This window comes from Typopeltis vanoorti, chromosome 4 (genome assembly GCF_054136105.1).
Source record: "Typopeltis vanoorti isolate ZY-2024b chromosome 4, IOZ_Tvanoo_1.0, whole genome shotgun sequence".
Classification (NCBI taxonomy): Eukaryota; Metazoa; Arthropoda; class Arachnida; order Uropygi; family Thelyphonidae; genus Typopeltis; species Typopeltis vanoorti.
In genome coordinates, this window is record NC_143552.1 from 108,675,143 (window position 1) to 108,698,742 (window position 23,600).

Here is a 23,600-nt window from a genome sequence, read left to right on the forward strand (position 1 = left end):
TTTTTATAGTAGTTCACTTTATTATTATGGCTATAGGCTAGTGGGTGCCCTGTTCCCACCACCTGGGCATCACCATCTCGTTTAATCACTAAGTCTGGCTTATGCAAACCTACGGTGGTCCTATAATGTGGTTCCACCATGGTCACCCAACCTTTGTTCTTAAAGCGGTTCTTCAGAATGAAGACCACGGCATCATGCCTCCACACACAGACCCCATGGGTGTGGAAGCAACACTGGGCTATATGAGACAATTGTCTCACTGTAGTGGCAGCTAGCCCTACAGTTTGAGTTGTCACTACCCCATCAAGCTGTGCAGGCTTGAGCAGGCAGGGCATTGATCCTCGTCCTGATAGGGTCAATATACTCGAACCTAGGGAGGAGTCTGGTGCCATCCCTTACCCAATCAGTCTGGGGAGGCACAGATATGACTCTTTTAAAGGAGCACCATCTACAGGACAGTGCAACAGAGGTGCCCACCTCTTGTGTTCTGTGGGTGCTGGCTCAATTAAGATACCCTGATAATGGGACCAGCTTTTAGCCCACCTAAAGTCTCCTATTAATGGGCTGTAGAAAGCCTCTCTGCAGATAGGGGAAGAAGATAGTTCTAACTTTGCGATTTTCTTGACAGCTGCAGGCATGGGCTCAGCCATCTAAGTGATGGAATCCCGAGCTCACCATCCTTCACCCTTGTGTGTAAATATGCAGTAGGGGATGTCAGGTGGCAGTCGGAGCCATGATCTCACAGCTGAATGGATAGCCCTGTCCATTTGGGACAGTACCGAGATATATATGTCCTAGCAAGCACCAACTTGGGGTTAAAAGCAAGGTAGAAGATAGTGGGAAAGGAGAAATGGTCTTTGCTGGGGTTTAAGAGGAGCCTTCCTCAAAGAAGCGATCCCAGCTTCTAGGATAGAAGGGACAGAAGACTTTCCCTTTGGGGTTGAACATGATACCGAGATATCTCCACTCTTCCAGGATGGTCAAAGCATGCCACAGCCTCCCGTGCAATTAAAACCCTATAGTCTTGACCTTAAGCTTCTTCTCACGACCAGAGGGAACAAGAGCTAAAGAGCAGGACTTCTCTACATTAATAGAAAGGCCTCGAATAGAGAAGAAGTCAACTTCCCAGTCAAGGAGTTCCTGCAAGGCTATCTTAGTAGAGGCTACGATAATAAGATCGTCCGCAAAGGCCATAGCATTAAAGGAAGTAGCACCTAGAGAGTAGCCTATATGGCTAGGAAGAGAGTGAAGAAACTCATCTATGATGCAGCTAAAGAATAGGGGAGATAGAGGATCATCCTGGCGAACACCCGCACTGTAGGAATAGAAGTTGCAAGGGACCCTGTAGTGTTAGTGATGGAGCTACCCAAGTATAGCTCCATAACATAGGAAAGAAAGGGTTCTGGACATTCAGCAATAGACAGCGCTCAAAGGAGAGCAGGAAGGGAGATGCTATCAAAGGCCTTTTGGAGGTCCAGTGACGCCATATATAGAGGCTTAAGGTGGCATCGGGAATCAGAGAGAAGAGAAGAAAAGAAAGGAGATATATATTCTCGGCACAGCCGTCAAAGGAACAAAAGCTCTCTGTCTATAATCATGCTGTATATGTTGCTGAAGTCGTTTAACTAAGATTTTATGATAGAGTCTAAGTATCACAGGGGAGATGGTAATGGGTCTAAATTCTGATGTACAGATTGAAGTTTCTTTCTTCAGAATGAAGATAGTTCTTGAAGCATGTAGGTATGGTGGTATTGCTTTACTGGAAAGGAGAATGCCCACTAAGTCTTGAAGAATCTTCAATGGCACCTTCTGAAGCCTGGATGCAGGAAAGCCATCAGGTCCAGAGGCAGGGAAATTGGATGGAAGAGCTGCTTTAATCTCCTGGATAGAGATTATAGGCTGGTATATTTGAAAGGCAGGAATGGACCTCAATATCGTAGGTTGGTCATCATAATCAGGGAAGTGTGGAGGTGGAGCAGAAGACTGTACTCCGGAATTTAACAAAATCATTATGTAAGTCTGCTAGAGGCGGAGAGAAAGCACCGTCAAGAATGGTTTTGGTACATTGCCCTCTATTCTTTTTATAGAGGGCCTGCATAGCTGCATAGGCCCTCTTCTTCTGTTTCCTATTTGACAAAGTCATTGTAGAATGAGATGTAGGCTGACGTTGATGAGGCATGAAGTGTTCGGAGAATTCAGCATGGAGGTAGTCATTCAACTGATCTGTGATATCCATTCCCAGAAGGTGAGTCTGGATGAGAGATTTAAGAATTTGATGGTTATATTCCAGAAGAGGAGGATCATCTAGAGATGATGTCAGTCTGAGAGTCAAAGCCTCTTCTTCAACAGCAGGATGGTGGCTGGAAGATGGAGAGGCAGGGACAAGAGATACGGAGATATTACCTGTCCCTACCTGTGGCTGATGGGCTGCCAATTCTTGAACTAAGGCTTTGTAACTGGCTTTCCATCTATGACACTTGATGGCATCCAAGGATCTTAATGGGAACACCTTAAATAAAGCCTCATTGATTTTCTTTATCCCTCGAGTCATCAACTCGATCTCACAAGCAGCGAGAATCTTTTCTTCTTCGGCAGTCTAACATGCTTTGATGCACTCCGTTCTTATTGCAGCATTGGCTTCGGCTGGATGTTTCAAGGTGCAATGCATTCCAAGGCCGACTGCAGTGGAGAATGCATGATTGAAAACCTGACATACAAAGTGTCTGAGATTGGGAACTCCTTGACTTCCGGAACAAGCATGATGAGAACTTGAAGAAATGGGTTGATGACAGTCCTTGCAGAGCTTTCTTTTCACTTTCTTCCTGAGGATGCCACTGGGTGGGTGGCAGGATCACCTCCAAACAAGAAACAGACATCTGGATTCACACTTGACGAGTTTCCTGGCTCTGGTCTGTAAGAATCGGAGCCATCATCTGATGAGTTATTGCAAGCGAGGAAACTTAACCCTACCAGGGCTGCTCACCCTGGAAGGGAGGAATAGCGTAGCAGGTCAGTCAGTCACCTGAAGGTGTCCAGGAATCACCCCTAGGAGGCAGCCTACTGCTGCACTTGAAAAGTATCTCAAGGGATGTGCGAGCCAAGACAACAATGCTTCGGATTCCCAAATTAATTCTTGCAGACTCACATCCCCCATATACCACTTTTTGAAATCTGTCAGTCCGCCATCATCTTATCCATGCTAATATTCTATAACCCAAACCCATTTTCTCCAATTTATGCAACAGTATACCATGCTGTATTCTGTCAAAATTTTATATCACTCATATTTATATATAGTACAATTTTATGTTCATGATCAATCACAGTTTCACTCCAAACAGGAGCAAAAGCTATCAGGATGTCCAACAATTCTTGAAGGTAGTTTTTCCCTTGTATTAACTTTGAAAGATGTATTAGTGGTTCTAGTCTAAAATATTTAATTGCATCCTAGCCTTAATCGTGTGTGTTTGGTAGCATCCAAAAAGAATAATAAGTAGGAGTACTTGTGAAAACACACAACTTGCTGTATACAGGTATCCCTTGCTTAACGCGGATTTGATTATCATGCCGAAATTAATTGTGGCAATCCCTTGATATATACGCAGCAAGAGTTTTGATTAACGTGCCTTTAAATTTACCACACAAAATCGTGCTCATGCCACGAGGCTGCTAGCCTCGTGGTCATCCAAATTCTCTTAATGATCTGTGTGAGAATGTGATAGTTTTATTTTTCCCACCAAATACAACATCATTATTACAACCTATGGACATGAGAGTCATTGCAACTTTCAAAGCCTATTTTCTTAAAAAGACATTCTCAAAGGCAGTTGAAACAACAATGGGTGAAAATCATGAAAATCACGCCACGAGGCTGAGTGCCAGCCAGTTACTTCGCTGCTAGCATTAAGAGTGGGTGCATTACAAGCTCCAGTTGTTCTGTTGTACATATTTACAAATTACGTTCTTCGTAAATTTTACAGCCCATTGATCATGTCGAAGAATAAGAGCAATCCCACAACTGGGTCATTAAGTGAAAAAAAGAAGAGGAAGGTAACCTTAGATACAAAACTTAATATAATTAAAAGATTTAAACATGGTGAAAGTAAAAGGAAGATCGGATGCGAATTTGGTTTCAACGAGTCTACAATACGGACTATTTTATCCAAAGCTTATGAGCACTGCGAGCAAGGTAAAGTGGTATCTACATCTGCAAGTATACAATGCACACATAACCAGAGTGCTATAATAGTTGAAATGGAAGATCTGTTGATTATTTGGCTGGAAGACTGCAATCAAAAGAGAATTCCAATTAGTGCCTATAATATCATGGAAAACTCTAAGCCTGTTTTCAAGACTTAAAGAGACTAAATATAAAAAAGACAATTCAAAATTCGCAACTTGCAAAGGCTGGCTTGAAAATTTTAGATCTAGAGCTGGACTAAAGAATGTGAAAATAACAGGTGAAGCTTCAAGTGCCAATGAAGATGTTGCATCCACATTTCCTGCTGAGCTGCAGAAAACTATCGAAGAAAATGATTACGATTACTGCCAAATTTTCAATGTAGATGAAACTGGACTCTATTGGAAAAAAGTGCCATCTAGAACTTTTATATCAAAAAAAGCAGCAGCGCAGCCTGCTTTTTTTGATATAAAAGTTCTAGATGGCACTTTTTTCCAATATAACACTTTGATATAAAAGTTCTAGATTTGACATAAAAGCTTAACTGTTATGCTAATGGAGATTTTAAATTGAAGCCACTGCTTGTCTATCGAACTCAGAACCCAAGGACTTTAAAAGGATGTAACAAGAACTCTTCACATGTAATTTGCCAGGCGAATCAGAAGACTTGGGTTAACCAAAGTCTATTCGAAGATTGGTTTAAGTCTTATTTTTGCCTGGCAATTGAAACTTATTGCAAGAGAAATAACTTAGCTTTCAATGCTCTTTTGCTTTTTGACAACGCACCTGGTCATCCAAATTCTCTTAATGATCTGTGTGAGAATGTGAAAGTTTTATTTTTCCCACCAAATACAACATCATTGCTGCAACCCATGGACATGGGCATCATTGCAACTTTCAAAGCCTATTTTCTTAAAAAGACATTCTCAAAGGCAGTAGAAACAACAACGGGAGAAAATGCGATTACGCTCCAAGAATTTTGGAAAAAATTTAACATTAAACACACAATTGGGAACATTCATGACTCGTGGGAGCAAGTGTCTTCTAGTTGCATGAAAGCTGTTTGGGAAAACCTTCTGCCAGAATGCACTAATGAGTTAGGTTGTTTTCAAAATCCTGTGAACAACATGGTCAAAGAAATCGTTGCAATTGGTGAAGACCTCGGTTTTGATGATGTTGATGCAGAAAATGTTAAAGAATTATTGGATTCAAATTCAAAAGATTTCAGTGACAATGATCTTCTTGAAATTGAACAATGCACATATGAAGACAACGAACAAATGGAATGTGAAGATGAAGTTCCAAAGGAAATAACAGTCAAAGAACTGGATGGAATATTTTGCAGTTCAGAATCGCTTAAGCAGCAAGTAATGGATATGGATCGAGATGTTAATTGAAGAATGCTTGTTTGCCAAGGTCTGGAGAGTCATTTTGCTTGTTATCATAGAATTTATGCCGATAAGAAAAAAACTAAAACTGTTCAAATGACTCTATAACTTCTTTTGATTAAAAAAAATTGCAGTAACTAATGTAGGTACAAGTATTTATTAAACATTTACTTTGCATTCTTTTTTTATCTTTCCTAAAAGAGTACCATATAAAATGAACTATTAATATAGTAATTGATCAGGGATGAATTGTACTTTTTACCATTGATTATTAGATTTGATTAACGCTATTTTGATATACGCGGTAACATCGAGGGATTATTAACCACGTTAATCGAGGGATACCTGTATGCTTCTACTGTAGATTCTCTTGTGAATGAGTCTCCTATTTATAGATTTTGGAAATAATCAACAAAAACTATTGGTTTAGAACTGGAATTTGTAAATTGACTGTTAATCATCAAAAAATTATAGATGATACAATAAAATTAAGGTGTGTGAGCCATTTCAAACATGGCTTTGTTTTCAGAATAAGTGAAGAGTGCTCTTCAAGGAAGAGAAAGAAAGTGGAAATGAAAAACTTTCACTTTTTTGGAAGTAAGCTCTTCATGTATTTTGAAGATGAAGCCACATTTGAAATAGTTTACACAACATAATTTTATTCTATCATCTATTTTATCTATCTATTTATTTACTTTTATGCTTTTCATTCCATCTTTTACTCCACAGTAAAGATTATTTGGATTTAGTAAAGATGACAGTAGAAGAATGAATTACTTTTTTTTTTATCTTTGGCATATTCCCAGCAAACGCCTTTTATTCCCTTTATAGGGTGTAAGCAAAGCCATTTTCTATCTTTTGGAGATTGAGGGAGGGGGGGGGGAGTTCAATCTCCACTGGTAGCCAATCTGAGATAGCTGGCCCAAGGCTATCACTATTCTAAGTGGCATCTGATGAAGAAATGACCAGCAAGTGTTGCCATCTCTTGTTTCCCTAACTCTAACAGTTTTCAGACCAAAATTTGTTTTGTCTGAAATAGTATGATTCTACAGTCAATTTCCTCTATCCAATTTATGGGGGTGAAAAACTCGAGTTTTTGGGAGTAAAAAAACCTCCCTGTCCATGAGAGATCAACTAACTTGGGAACTAGTCGAACAAAGGCTTAGATAAAATTCCTCTAGTCAGTGACTGGAATCGAACCTAGATCATTCTTAGTGCAGAGGATGCAAACTTTACTTCCGCTGAGCTACAATGGCCTGTAATTTGGCCATTTCTATTTTAATTTCTGGAATTACTTTAATGCACATTTGATTATTTTTATGTTTTAATCAATAAATTTACTACAGGGTTCAAGCTAATGAGTTTGATAAAAGAGATGCTCCTAAACATAAGCTTGCTGTTATACTGGGTAGTAACTCAAAATATCTTACCAAAATAATCTGTTTGGTATTTATTTCAGCGACATCACACTTAGACTATTGTTCTCAGATTTGGTCCCCAGGATTTGAAGGGGATAAATTAACTGTGGAAAGGGTACAAAGACAAATGACAAAGATGGTTTCAGGACTGTACAATTTCGGTTATGAGGATCGGCTGAGGAAATGTGGACTGCAGAGTTTGGTGGATAGAAGAAGGAGAAGTGATATGATTGAGACTATTAAACTTTTTAAATGTGGTTACAGGGTTGACATTGGGGAGTTCTTTCACTTGGTTGAGCAGCGGGAAGGAGTGATGACAAGAGGCCATCCCTGGAAGTTACAAAAGGAAACTGTGAGCAAGAGGGTGAGGAGTGGTTTCATCACATGGAGGGTAGTTGAACCGTGGAATGCATTGTCTGATGGGGTGGTGAGAGCAAGAACAGTCAATGAGTTTAAGGAGTGGTATGATAGACTTTGTGTTTCTTAGTGGGGGACCTCCCCTCGATGAGTCTTGACAGACTTTATGTTCTTAAGAAAGACCTCCCACGATGAGTCTTTTGACTCCATGGAAGCCTGAATAATAATAATAATAATAATAATAATAATAATTAAATTACTTGAACCATCACCTACGAACATCCAAACCTGATCTCCTACTTTGACTAGACCCCAAACTACTGCTACAACAAACATAGTCCATGTCCAAACTGTACTCTTTTTCATTTCCTCTTGCCACCAGGGTGATACTTGTGGCAGAAGAAATTCAAGATTACGCAACTTCCATGCCAGAAGATGTTAATCTTGAATCTGCTCTTTTTGACCTTCTGTAGCTTAAAATTTTGTTGCTTTGTTATGTATCAGTCATCTGACTTCTCTACCACTTCACCAATTCTGAAAATTATTCTGATGTTTAAAAATTATTATCCTTGTAGCTTGATTTCTTGCATTCTAGCAGTTTTAACAGTGAGGTCATCTTTCTTGTTCACTTAAATGTTCATATCTATCTGGCTTATTTTGTCCAATTCCATTGGCCAAGGAAGAGATACTGAGCTATTTGCCGTAAGCAATCACTGAAAGCAATGACCTGAAATACTCACCCAGTACTCTGGATCTTTTCTTAACAAGTTCTCCTTTCAGTTACACTACTGAAGTGGCCTATCCTCTTGGTAACTTACATCCTAAACTCATACGAGTTTCATCTCTAGTAGAACGCCCTTCCCTTAGCCATTCACAGCCTCTGTACTTTGGCATTATGACAGTGCTAAGTGGGAAGATTTCCAAGAGTTTTACTCCTCATTTCCAGGTAAGATTACTGTTTCTCTTTTAGATTCAGATATACTTCATGTGATCTTGTTACAGAAATTATCCATATTGGAATGAGGGCTCCCATTTTCCACTATGTTCAGAATTTCCAAAAAAAGTATGAAAGGGCAGTCAAAAAAAAAAACTTGTTTACACAATTGGTTGAGACAAAACTCCAGCTTCATTCACAGCCTATACTGAAGCTGCAATACTTGAAACCATTATTTAAAAGACTAAATGTAGAAATCTCTCTCTCTCTCTCTCTCTCTGCTGTAGCATTCCAACATCACCTAAAGATAAAGTTGCACTCCTGGCATCGTTTTTCTCATGCAGTTCCTGCATAGATGACCAAGACAAATCACTTGCTTCTTTACCTGAAACATTGCTTCTTATGATGGCCTTCCACCAGAAAGCCAGAAGAATCTTGAACAACCTGGATACCAAATAGGCTCTTGTCCTGATGATATCCCATCAGTTGTGCTCAAGAGACTGCTCCTGAACTAGCACCTATCTACTCTCAAAGTAGCATACTGAGATGAGACAACAGGATGCTACTTTGAGAGTAGATAGGTGCTAGTTCAGGAGTAGTCTCTTGAGCACAACTGATGGGATATCATCAGGACAAGAGGCCTATTTGGTATCCAGGTTGTTCAAGATTCTTCTGTCTTTTTAGTGGAAGGCCATCATATAAGACCAATGTTTCTTATGATGTTTCTAAAGCAATGTTTCTAAAGTAATGGAAAAGGTCATTAACAGTCAACTTCTTCTACATTTGGAGAATGTTAGTATCAGTGACCACCAATATAAATTTTGCCATTCCAGATTCACAACAGACTTCCTTGTCTACATCACCCACCCTGGGACATATGCCAAGGAAAGGTTTTGAGAAATCTGTGCTCATTGCCATTAACAAAGTGTTTGTTAGGGTTTAATATTGAGGACTTCTCAGCAAAACTTCCATCTTACAATCAGCCTTCCTCCCTTTGTAATTGATAATAAAACGTTATATATGTTTTTTATAACATATATATGTTTTTTTATTATAGCATATTAAGATTTTATTTTTAACTTTTATTTTAACTTTTTATGTTTATTTTTATTTTAATTTTTCAATTCCTTTGGATTGGATCTATGTTTCCTTTAAAGTTTTAACTTAAAATATTTTAATGACATCTATAATGACATCATGATTCTCTTTTTTAACATCATGTTTTTGCCATGAGCTATGTATGTATGTATGTATTTGTAATTGAATTGCCATTTTCTCTCAGGTTATTCACATTGGTGAGGGTGTTCTTTCTGTTGATTTCTGACCATTGCAGGTGTTCCTCAGGGGTCTGTTATTTCACCCATCCTCTTTCTCATATACATAAATGACCTCACTAACCTCAAACTGTGTTCACAGTTTTGCTTATAATAGTACTTTATACTCACCCAACTCATTTAAAAAACCTTGCAGTGTTCAAGCATCTCCAACTTCTCGATTATCTGCGTTAAGTGTCCTAAACACTGATCTCCACACCATCCTTCAACGAAGTGATAACAGCCTAGTTACCTCTTGTGCTTCCAAAACAAAGTTCTGTCTTTTTTTTTCCCCCTCACAAAAACAATCTTAAACTTATGCAAGGGTTGTAGCAGAGGTGGTGGTATCTTGCTCTCCTTTCACTCCTTGGGCATGGCTAGACTTTCATTGGAAAAATCAGGTAAATGGAGCTGTCAATTCTTTAGTACATTTTCTCAAAACCCATCTGTCCAGTTCTTTCAAAATCCTCTTGCAAGGCTGACACATCTGCACTATTACTAATAACCCTTCCCAGCTCCACATCATCTGCAAACAACTGAATATCTCCTTGCAATCCATTGACAATGCCATTAATATAAAGGTTAAACAATACAGGTCCCAGTACTGAGCCCTGTAGGACTCCACTTGTCACCTTCTGCTTCCTTGATATTGCCCCACCATACACAACTCTCCGATACCTATCAGACAACCAATCCTGAATCCAGTTGACTCACTCAACATTTAAACCTATGTGCTATAACTTAAATATCAGTTTATCGTGTGGCACCCTGTCAAATATCTTTGCAAAATTTAAAAAAATGGCAGTGTATTCCTTTCTCTCAACAACTGCTCTTGTCATTTTATCATATTACTTAAGCAAGAGTACCCCTTAACAAATCCATGTTGATTCTCACAGATAACATTACCCTTATCTGCCCAACACTTGAAATAGTCCCTCACTAATTTCTCCAAGGCCTTAATAACTACTGATGACACACAAACTGGCCTATAATGAGACACTTCCAGTCTGCTACCACCCTTATGCAATGGCACTATCTTACCTTCCTTCTATTCCTTGGGTACCTTGACCATAGCCAAACTTTCATTGAAAAGCCAGTTCAAAAGCGCAGTTAGTTTTTTAGTACATTTTCTCAAAACCCATGATGAAATCCCATTCAGTCCAATTGCTTTACTGACATCCAGGGTACTCAGTATTTGAAACACACCTTCCTCTTGCACCTCTAAACATCAAATCTGCCCTATCCCTCTAGTATTAAAACCTACTTCTCCAGGATGAAATACTCCAATAAAGTGTTCATTGAACAACTCCATTATGTCCTCTGCATCAGTCACTCTACTCCTATTTTTATCCAACAATGTCATTTTTTCACAATTATTTCTTCTCCTACTGGCCATAGTTAAAAAATTTCCTAGGAATTTCTTTGAATGTTAGGGCTAATCCCTTCTCATATTCCAGTTTCCTTACCATACTACTCACTCTCCTGGCCTGAGTCTTATATTCTTCATGCATTTTCTTTCATCCCTGTCTTTATATCTCTTCCATAACCTCTTTTTCAGCTGAAGTTTCTGTTTGTTATTGTTTGTCATCCACTTTACACTAAATTGTGTCTTTCACTTGTGAAATACAGCTTACTATTGCTGCTAACAAATATTCCTTCATAATTTCCCAAGCATTAATGATATCTTGTCTTTCCAATTCCTCCCTCCATGGAACTGTCCCAAGTTGATATCTACGACTATTTCACCCATTATAATAATAATGATTCCACTTATATTCCCTTCTCTTTGATACTCCTGTATGTCTATTCATCTTCTAAGTTTCAAAACCACATGGTCACTCTCTCCAACCAGGGGAAAGAGATGCCATCTCAGTTATAATCAGCTCTTCTGATGCTATGACCAAATTCAAAACTCTTGAACCTCGTGTTCCTTCTATTACATGTTGCCCAAGCCCTCTGTCCCTCAAGAATTCTAGAAATTCCAGTCTCTTATTACTACGTGCATTTTCCTCTTCCCAATTTATACTGCCATAGTTAAAATCTCCCATAACAATCATTCTTCTTGCACTTTCCAAGCTCAACTGCCTGAACATCTCCAGCTCCTCATTCTCTGTGTTCCTTGGCTTGTAGCAACACCCCACTAAATTTCTTGTCTTGCTCACCTCTACCTCACACCATATGCTTTCAAAACCATTAGTATCATTGCCCTCCAAAGACTCCACTCTAAGAGGACATAAGTCATCAGTTATCATTAGCATATAGTACTCCCCCATTGTGTTTGCTCTTCCTATCCTTCAAAAATTCCTATATCCCACTAATTCTATTCCTGGCAGTATATCATCATCCATCAACCATGTCTCAGAGATCCCAATAATCTGTCAATAAGGTGTTCCCATCATCAATTCATCTCCTTTATTCCAGATACTCCTAGCATTAGTATAAAGAATCAAGGCATTCTCACTGTTTCTATACCTATCATTATCCCCTCTCCTCCATCCTCTATCTGTATCCTCTAATACAGGGGCGGGGAACCTTTTTAGTATCAAGGGTGAAAATTGCTAATTTAAAAACTTCCGCGGGCGTCTGGAAAATTTTAACTCTTATATATAGTGTATGTAGTGCTGATGTACATATGAGTACATCAGCAAAGGGGCAAATTGAAATGAGGGTTCCCCACCCCTTATCTAATACATTGGGTAATGATGGATTTAGCATTACCAAATGTATTCCCTACCCCCCCCCTTCTCTCAAGTGTCTATTCCTACAAGAGTCCACCCCTTCTACCATCAACCCTGATAATTCTATTTTCCCTGCATTGATACACTGATTCATTCAGAGAACAACATTCTCTCCAGATACCTACGTTCTTCTTCATTCACCTGTATGTGAGAGATGGCCTCATTGCAGCCATCTCTCATACAGTTCCTGATAAAGGAGAAAAATGTAACTTATTGATATGGTTCTTAAAGAGTGGGAGGTTGTACTCAGTGGGAAAAACAGTATTTGGTAGATTTTTCCAAAGAATAGAAGTGGACGGAATGAAGGAAGATGATGAGAAATTAGTTGGTGTGTTTGAGCTGGACAGTGTATAGGTATTGGCCAGTGACTGCTTTAGTTCTTACATGATGAGAAGAAAGTAGAGGAATGGTAGCAGCCAATTCAGAGGAGCAATGCCCATGAAAGCATCTGTAGAAAAGACATAGCACTGAAACAGAGCATCTAAGGTAAAGTGACTGAATGGATTTTGTGAAGGAAGGGTCATCTATTAAGCAGATTGCCCTCTTCTGAATATCATCAAAAATTCTAAGGAGGATCTTGGGTGCTCCACTCCAAATGTGGAAACAATTTGGGAATACTCCAAGGTAAGAAGGGACAAGGTAGGATTTTTCTTGTGGGTAATAAGGCAGGGCTTGAGTTTTTTTTTGGCATCGAAATTTACTAAGTTGTCTTCATCCCATGTGAAGATGTTGAGGATACCACTATTAAAGTCACTGGTTATGGAAGATCTTAAGGCATCTAGCATTAGAATACTACAGGGGTTTCTCAAATGAGGAAGAGGAATGACGAGTACTGTCATTAGCAAAGCTGTGAAGTCAGAGAAAGATGGTCATTGATGTAAAGGAGGAACAGTATGGATAAGAGTACAGAACCCTGGAGCATTCCAACATTCATGGAGATATATAATGAGAGAAAGCCATCCACCATTCATGCACACAATGAACAACCAGTGAGGAAAACCTGGCAATCCAAGCATAGAACACAGGAGGGAGGCCCTAAGATGGCAACTTGTTCAGGGGGCCTCAGTGCAAGAATGGTCAAATGCCTTTGAAGTATCGAGAGCGATAACATGGGTTTTCAAAGATGGATATGATTAGCTAGGAAGTCAGATGCAGAATGAGAATGATGGAATCCATATTGGCAATTGCTAATTAACTGTTGAGTCTCCAGATAAAAAGAAAAAACCTGGTTGTTGATCACCTTTTCCATAACTTTTGAAAGTACTGAGGTGACAGCAATGGATCAATAGTTAGGTGGCTGACTTTTGTGTCCTCCCTTTTTTTTGGGGGGGGGGGTTTCAAGCTGGATGTAAGCTTGTTTCCATGCTGTTCTACCAAACAGCATGGAAACATCGGTAGATGCCAGTAGAATATGATACTTTATATAGGCGATATGGTATGGTTTCAATTCTGGGGCACAAGTCCCTAGCACACTTGGAGGAATACCATCTGGACCAGGAGCCTTATTAGTATCAGGATTAATCAGGCTTTTCCTGATATTCTTTTGGCAAATGTTCAGAGGAGGCACACAGTTGGTGATTTGTTTTGGTTGTCAAGACAAGAGCTGGAGGAAAAGTATTTGGAGAGCAAAAACCATGGAAAGGCAGCATAAAAATTCTGGTGGTCATTCCATTTGGTACAATTGTTGTTCCATAGGGTATGAGGCTGAAACTGGCTGGGCAGAGGATAAACTGTAGATTGAATAAGATTGTGGTCAGAGTTGCCAAGGGGGAGAGCAGACATCCGTGGTATATTTGGGGGAGAGTTGGTTAAGAAAAGGTCAAGAACATTGGTAGAATGATGAGTGTCTGGTATTTTTTTTGTTGAGAGATTGGCTATTTGTGTTAGGTAATGACTGATGGCAAATGATTCAGCTTCCCTTCAGTTTGATCTGTGAAATTGGAGTATGGGAGTCAGTTTGTGTTATAGATGTTAAAGTATTTCAGGAGGAAAATTTCACAATTTTGGTAATTAGTTTGCAAGAAATCAATTGTTAGTAATAAGTAGTCAAAAAGAGGCAGCACGATTGTCAGAGTTTGGGGAGCTGTAAAGGCAACAAATGAAGGCTGAAAAGTGAAGTAAAGGAATCTTGAGCCAGAGCAGATCAAATAGTGGGGATTCCATGTTGTATAGCCTTTGACAAGGGATATCAGATTTTACAAAAGCACATGTTCCTCTCTTTTTTTTGCAGAATGCATCATGCAGGATGTAATTGCAACAGTTGAGGTGGACTGTGGAGGATGCCAATTGAGGTTCTGTTAGGAAAAAAAGATCATGTTTTGATGTCTATAAATGGTGATGTATATCCCTCTAATGTTGGTGATATGGATATGGAAATATTTTGGGTGGGTCATGGCATATATTTATTATTTATTGCAATTTTTTTGTTGTATTTTTCATATTTTTAGATTTCTTTGTTATTTTTAATGGAGTTTTTTTGTATCTGAAGTTAAAATGCTAGTATTTTTATGATGATTTTCATGTGTAAAGTGGTTGATTCAGGAAACAGAAAGAATAGCAGCATTCATCTAGGGTTAGGGACTTGTGTACAAAACTCACCCACAGGGAGTGAAAGCAAAGTCTGCTTCAGACAGTGCCCCTGCATACCATTGACCCAGTCTCCCTCCAGGCACCAGCTGGCAAGGTAAGCAGCAGCAGCAGCAGCAGCAGGATTACTTACCAGCTGATTGCAAAGGCTCCAACAGGCTCTAACAATGTTACCATTGATAGTTGGAGAATTTTGAGCATTTGATAGTAAGATTCAGATTATCAGTCTATCTTCATTTGCTCAGTGTATATCTATTAACAGAGAGCATTATGAAAAGTAAGAGTATTGGGTGATAAGGCAGAAGTCCCAGTCATTTATTTCTCTGTATTGTGATCTCCTTTCATTTATTTACTTATTTTATAAACTTCATACACAAGAGGTTGCAAAAAATCTATAGCACATCTATCCAGTGTGGGCTGATTAAAAGAAAGAAGAAACCTGTTAATATTTTTTGAAAATTTTCACTTGGTCATACTATAAATTAAAGATACCAAGAAATTATATACTTGGTTTAATCCTTTATAAGTTTGTGCCTGAAGTATCTTCAGGACTGGGACAACTTGTGGTATGATTTCACATCACTTGCCTTAGTATCCCATAATGCAAAGTACATCTTCTTGCAGACATATATAATGCTATGCATTATGGGAAGGGTCACTATCCAGACCGTTTTCCCCTGTATTAAGTGCGGGGTTACCTCTCCAAAAACTCCTGATCCTCCAGATCACCCAACAATGAGTGACCAGAAGGATCTTTTAACTCAGCTGGGTAGTGACCATTCCCATAATGCATAGCATTATACATATCCGCAAGGAGATGTGCTTTGCATTATGGGATATAGGATACCAATGAAGTTATACCACTTTTGCCACGAGTTGCCCCAGTCCTGAAAGATACTTCAGGTGCAAACTTTGTTTGTTTACACTTGGATAAAAGATTAAACCAAGTATATAATTACTTGGTATCTTTAATTTATAGTATAACCAAGTGAAAAACTTTCAGCAACTATCTATCTCTAATCCAGAGTATTTTAATAATAAGGTGCGACACCTTTTGGCAACTCATATAGGAAAATATGACTTCTGCATTACTTCAACCTTTGGTATCTCACCTCTGGGTCTGGCTCCCACTGAACTGCTTTTGTGCGGGAGAGATTGTGGCAAAGCTGTAGCCAATGAAGTTTTCACTGAAGCTTGACCATTGCTGTTTCCAGGTCTGGCTCTCACGGATATGCTTTTGCACAGAAGGGGGTGGTCCTTCCCTGAGATATGAACTGCTCTGCTTGGGGATAGGGTTTTGCCTATCTCTGAGTGGGGGCCACCACTGAGATTATGGCTCTGCTCTGTTGTGGGGTGAGCCTGCCACTGGGGGGAGCAATGCTCAGGTCGCTCATTGGTGGTGATCTGGCTGATTGCACAAGTTTTTGGAGTGGTAACCCTGCACTTAAACAGGAAAAAACGGTTGGTGACTTGATTTCAGGGAAGCAGAGTTTCTGTCCAGAGTAATGGATGGCAATGCTGTAGCCAATGAAGTTTCAACCGAGGCTTGGCTGTTGCTGTTAACTCTCAGATGAGATATGAGTAGCTCTTCTCAGTGGTGGGGTAGGCCTGCCACTGGGTAGAGCCAACACTGACGGGGCGAGCCTGTTGCTGAGTTAAAAGATCCTTCAGGTCACTCATTGTTGGGTGATCTGGAGGATCACAAGTTTTTGGGGAGGTAACCCCACACATAATACAGAGGAAACCAGTTGGTGACTTGATTCTGGGGAGCAGAGTTTCTGCCCAGGGTAATGATGACAATGCTGTAGCCAATGAAGTTTTAACTGAGGCTTGGCTGTTGCTGTTACCTCTCAGATGAGATATGAGCAGCTCTGCTCAATGGTGGGATGGGCCTACCACTGGGTATAGCCAACGATGAGAGTTCTTCTCGGTGATGGAGTGAGCCTGTGGCTGAGTGGAACAACGCTGAGTTAAAAGATCTTTCGGGTTCACTCATTGTTAGGGGGATCATGAGTTTTTGGAGAACCCACACATAATACAGGGAAACTTGTCTGTGTGGTGACCCTTCCCATAATGCATAGCATTATACATGTCTGCAAGGAGATGTGGTTTGCATTATGGGATATTAAGGCAAGTGATGTGAAGTCATACCACCTTTACCACGAGTTACCCCAGTCCTGAAGATACTTCAGACACAAACTTTGTTTGCTTACACTTGGATAAAGGATTAAACCAAGTATATAATTTTTGGTTACTTTAATTTAAACCTATTAATATGTTTTTTAAGTTTTTTTTACGGCCAAAGGTTGTAATTCTTAAGGAAAATGGTGTCTAACTTTGACTTTGTGTGATCTCCAAGTGATCAATCATGCTACTGAAATAAAAAAGGAGGGGAATTGAAACTTTGTTCTGAAAGTTCAAACACAGTCTTAATCTAGAATTGTGATGATTCTGCTGTGAGTATACTGATTTGTCAGCACCAAAAGAGCAGATATTTTTTTGTTGACTACATCTGTCAACTTAGCAGAAGGTATTCATTTGATGATTCTCATAAAACGGTTGTTTAATCGGATTACTTTCTAAGATTTTGTTATTTGATATAGTAATACAGTGGTGCCTTGCAATTTGACGTCACACAATTCAACAGTTGAATTTCATTTGTTATTTGCCATTTCTTGTTGGGCTGTGTTGGTTTGCTCATGTTGCTTGTGTTCATTTTTAATTCTGCATTTTTCAGAAAGTAAAAATTTTGTGCATCTGCAGTTATTATTAGTTTTTTGAGTGAAATTTAAGAATGGGTCCAAAGAGAAGTGAACAGAGGAATAATTCAGGAAAGGAGCACACTTGATTGAGCATAGAGAAGAAGAAAGAAATTGCAGATAAAGTGTAGAAAGGTAGAACAATTATAGATGTAGCTCAAGAGTATGGCGTTCCTAGGTCAACTCTGGCAACTTTTTGGCAACAGAGAGAGAAGATTATGGGTGCTAGGGTGTCTACTGGTGCAATGAAGATTTCTGACAAGAATAGATCTTCAATCAATGAAGGGATGGAAAAGCTGCTTATTACCTGGATTAAAGAAAGACAGATGAAGTGAGATCCAGTAACTCAGGCAATGATCTGTGAGAAGCTAGGTTAATTTTTGAAGAATTGCAGAAGAAAACTCCAGGATGTACCTCAAATCAAACTGAGGAATTCAAAGCAAGTCAAGGCTGGTTTCACAGATTCCAAGGTAGAACAGGCATCCATAGTGTTCTCAGACAGGGAGAAGCTGCTAGTGCAGATAAAGAAGCTGCAGAAAAGTTTGTGAAAAAAATTTGAAGATTTAATCAGGAAGAAGGAAGGCTACCTGCTACAGCAAATTTTACGAAGATGAAACTGGGTTATTTTGGAAGCTCTTGCCAAATCGAACTTACATCACTCAAGAAGAAGTGAAGCTCTCAGGACATAAGCCTATGAAAGATAGGCTTACCTTGTTATTGGCAGCAAATGCAAGTGGAGACTTTAAAATAAAGCCACTTCTGGTCTACCACTCAGAAAATCCTCGGTGCTTTGGAGAGAAAATCATTAAGTCATGTGGAAATCCAATGCAAAAGCCTGGGTAGACCAGCAGGTTTTCAAAGATTGGATTTTTGAGGTGTTTTCCCCGAATGAAGAAGTTCCTCACTGACAACAATTTGCCTTTTAAAGCACTACTGATCTTTGACAATGCTAGTGCTCACCCTCAAGAGAGTTAGAGGACATTCTTGAAATTGACTTTGACTTCATCAAAGTCCAGCTCTTGCCTCCAAACATGACGTCACTGATCCAACCCATGGATCAAGACGTGACTGCGTGTTTTAAAAACTTTACACCAAGGCTTTGTTCTCACAGCTTTGCAATGTGACTCGCTCTTCTGATAAGACTACTCTGAAGGACTTCTGGAAGACCGAGTTCAACGTTCTCCATGCCATTTCCTTTTTTAAAACTGCCCAGAATGGGGTTCTCTGTGTCACTTCTTCGTGCATCGTGGAAAAACTCGTTCCTAATTTTTCTCAGGATGACAACAGTTCAGACCAAGCAGCTGGAGAATCAGAAGCAGCCTCAGCCATGCGAGATACCATTTCGACAGCGTAGAATCTTGACATAGAAGAGGTTGATGAGGCTGATGTAGAAGAGCTTGTGGAGGATCACGATGATGAACTGACTGTGGAAGAACTCAGAGCACTCGGCGAACAGCAAACAAAGGAGAGAGAAAGAGAAATTTCACCTGAAGAAGAGGATGGCAGAGAAAAAGGGCTGATGCCAATTGCTGCCATTAAAGAAGTTTGATTCCATTGGGAGAAGGTGCAGTCTGTTTGTTTGGAATGGCACCCCAGCACTGCTGATGTGAGTAGAATGACAGACTTGTTCAACAACACCATCATGCATCACTTCAAAATCATCTTGAAAAAGGGGGGGAGAGACAGTCCATCCTTGATCAGTTCCTCATCCCTTTTCAAGCAAAGAAGAGATGAGAAGAGATAGAACAGGATAAAGAAGACTCCCTCTTCCAACAACTAAGACTCAATTGATTGTATGTATTGTGTATACAATAGTGTATTTTGTAATTTAGTGTGTTATACAATAGTAAAATACATAAAGTAAATAATATGGTGTATTTCTCTCCCACTCCCCTTAACAGGGGAGTGGGATGGGGGTCTGACAATGAATTAATCTATTTTCCATAGACATATATGGGAAATATTGTCCTGCAATTCGACATTAGTTCGACGATGGATTAGTGTCGAATTGTGAGGCACCACTGTACTTTCTGCTGTTTTATTATATTAAATAGTATATACCCTAAAACTGTATTATACTGCAACTTTTAATTAAGAACACCTATCAACTTTAGGTAAACACAACGTATTAAGCCTATCAAAAAATAACTGGTCAACTTTCTGAATAAGCATCACATAAACACAGTTGAAAATATTTAATTATAATGGATTAATTACAGAATAAGAAAAACTGGAATCTTATTTTAAATATGAAATATAATAATACAAAATGCTTAAAATTCATTATATTTTTAGTTGTGATTTAATTCTGACATTCTCAATTTAACCAATTTGTAGAATATTCCTGCAGGTCATGCTATTCGATTTGAACCTGGAGATTCCAAAACTGTGCCTTTGGTTGAAATAGCTGGTCATAAGTAAGTCTGCCTGTTTTTCTTAAATTCATAATCATCATTACAATAGCTGAATATTTCAGAATCCTGTGTATAATATTCACAAAGCTCAATGATTATGATTTGTGATCAGAAACTTACTTCGTCACACTATATTATTCCGTTTATTTTATATATCTTTCATATGGTTCATTTTCCACTAATGATTTATAGCTCTAACTGCTATTCTGGACAACAGAACATTATCACAAATTTTGAAACTTTGACATTATGCTAACTGGCTGGCTAATGAATAGTGTTTCCACTTTCCAACAAGCAATAATGTTTGAGCATATCTTTAGGCAGCAGATGGATGGATTTGATTGCTTGCCAACTTTCTGAATTTCATTGCCTACCTACTTTTTTTTTGAAGGCATCACATGTCTTGGCAAAGTTCCATGTTTGGTCTACAGCAGGGATCAGCAATGTGTGGCTTGCAAGCACATGTGGCCCTTTGAACATGTAACTGCAGGTCTTTAACTTTTAGCCTACAAATGCGACAAGCACATGCCAGAGACACTTAGCTTAGTTTGCCTGCAGAGCACATGTACTTCTAGGTGTCAAATGTTAATTTCTGTGACAGTGGTGAGTATAAAATAGTTAAAACCTGGAACAAAAGGATAACGGACAGCAATAGATGAGTTGAAAAAGGAAGACCAAATTCTGTTCAGTGTGTGGAGATGCTTATTGAACATATATATAAATTTATAAATATTTGCCTCTGTACTTCTCTCAGTTTTGGTTCAACATATTTTTGTGAGCAAATATTTTCAAACATGAACTACATTAAAAATAAATCAAAAAACCATCTGAACAATGCGAGTCTCTCAGTATGTTTAAAGATGAAAATTGTAGCATACAAGCTTGATGTTGAGGGACTCACTCAAGTTCAGCAGCAAAAGTCACATTAATTTGTACCTAATTGAATGTTTGTTACTTTTTTTTCAGTATTAATAAATAATAAATAATATTCAGAAAAAAAAAAATTTTTAATTAAACATTTTCCCAATCTATTCCATTTCTTTACCTCCCCCCCCCTCACACAGGGTGGGAACAACTGAGATGCAACTCTTCAGATTCTTTTTTTTATTATTTATTTAATTATATCAAAAATGACTCTTTGCTCATAAAAAGTTGTCAACTCCTGGTCTACAGAAAGGTTTCCAGATTATTTCATCTTTAATCCACTTTTGGTACTAATGTACAGTGGCATTTACAATCTTTATGTGCAAAATTTGCTTTAAAAAAAAAGAATCTTTAATTTTGAAGATATAAACCATGAGGATGAGATATTTAATAAGGTACGAGGGTGGTCTGAAAAGTTCTTGGCCTAACAATGAAAAAACGAATTTATAATTTCAAAATTATTTTTATTTTTAAACATAATCTTCCTTCAGACTAATACATTTATTCCAGCGATGCGCCAGCACCATTATCCCATCCCTGTAGTGGTTCTCAATTAGATCTGCAAAACCAGAAAGAAAGTAACCACCAACTTATATTTTTTTTTCAGGATTCCTGCAAAATTAGTTCAGAGATTCATTCCAATAATGTAAAGCAGGGATCGGCAACCTTTTCAGACTCGCGGGCCACATTCAACTTTTATTTTTAATAATCGGGCCACAAGCATTTAATTAAGAGAAAATAGTGAGTGAAAAAAATATTTAAGTTATAAATTTTTATTATATCAATTTAAAAAAAAAAACAGAAATATTTAAGTACGAGATATGAAACAAGCATGAAAATGAAACTCAATGAAAAACTATCACATAAAAACAAAGTAATATAGTTTATGCATCACAATATGTGTGTCTCCCTGCTTAATGTGACTTTTGTGATTGTTTTCCTTTAGCCAAATTATCTATATCCGCTTTATAACCTGAGGTGAAAATTCGAATTGAAGCATGCAAATGTTCATCAGTCAGTCGAGAAGAAAATTTATTTTTCTAAAATGCATGGCAGAAAATACTTATTTGCAAATGTATGTGCTTCCAAATGTGGCTATCATCTTCTTTGCGAAAGTGATTAATACTTCAAATTTTTTTAGTAAGCATCGATAAAATTTTTGGATATTTTCTAACAAAAATGTAATTCCATCTGTAGTTGGTTTGGTACATCATCAATGTCGATATTAAAAGGATTCAAACATAATGACATTTTGATGCTATTTTTATGAAAATCAACAAGTTTGTTGTACGGGCAATCTCACGAAGTATAGGTATAAAATTATTTTTAATTTATTATTCATATTATAAATGTATTATTTAAATAATTCAACATACCGGCCACATGCCATGTAAGTATGGTCAACCTTTTATTGGCTGCCAAAAGTGCACGTTTGGGCCACATGCGGCCAGCAGGCTGCCGATTGCCAATCCCTGATGTAAGGGATAGAATTCCTGTCTACTTCCATTTTTGTGGAACAGCCTTCTTATCTGTGTCTTCTCCAAGAATTATAATCTTCGGCTGCTCAAAAAATACATCAGTAAATTCTATTTTTCCGCAATGATCATATTGTGCTGTGCAGCCTTTACATGTGGATTTGGTATTAATAATAATAATTATTATTATTATCAGAGACTGCCAGAGAGTCAAGTACTCATCAAAGGAGGCCATACATCTAAACCAGTTCCTCTCATACGTTCTTTTAAATTTAAACTCATTCACACTAAATACACTCACCACTTCAACAAGGAAATTGTTCCACTTACTCATTCACTGCTCTTCGAGAAAAAAATCTAGCTCTCACCCCTCTCTTAACCTTGCAGAAATTCAGCTTCTGCAAATGCCATCTTTACTCTCCCAACTATACATATAATGAAAAATTCTGTCAACTATTACCCTCTAACATCTTTTCAGAAGTTTACCAATGTATGCAGTCCACACACTCACAATCTGGCCTCATAATCTACATCCATAATCGATTATCATCTCTGTAATTTTCCACAGCTTCTTTGTTCTGTGAGACCAAATAACTTTCTTATATGTCAATGTTCATTTCAGCATTGCAGTTATCCTCTGAGTTGTATTTACAATTTTTGCTATGTGACCTTTGAACTTCGACTTCTTATCCACTATAACTTCAAGATCCCAAAGCACCAGTATAATGTGCTGTTGGAAATCTCATCACATCAAAGTGCATTACTTTAACACTTACTAGCATTGACCTAATAGCTGTTATCATTTGTCCATAGTTCCAGCTTGTTGCAGTCATTCTGTAAGCACTAGATCAGCAGGATCCTTGATTGCTCTGCTTATCTTTGCCTCATCACTAAACAACTGAAGATCTCCTTTTAGGTTCTTTGCAATAATATAAACTGAACAACAGTGGTCCAAGGATTCATCCCTAGGGTACACCTGATCACCTTAAATCTGGTATATATTCGCACTCCCTATATATTACTTACTGATGCCAGTCTGTCAGCTTATCCAAGGAAATGCAATAGTTTATATTCCAATCATATATCCTCCAGTTTATCATCAGCCTTTTATGTG

At 38.4% G+C, this 23,600-nt stretch overlaps 1 protein-coding gene across 1 annotated transcript in view; it reads left to right on the forward strand.

The window, feature by feature from the left end:
• LOC150107598 (uncharacterized) overlaps positions 1-23,600 on the forward strand; it is a 419,637-nt gene that overhangs the window by 133,496 nt on the left and 262,541 nt on the right. The window contains exon 8 of the mRNA XM_090391960.1: positions 20,011-20,090. Coding sequence (XP_090248086.1) covers positions 20,011-20,090 — 80 coding nt within the window. The remainder of the gene's footprint in view (positions 1-20,010; positions 20,091-23,600) is intronic.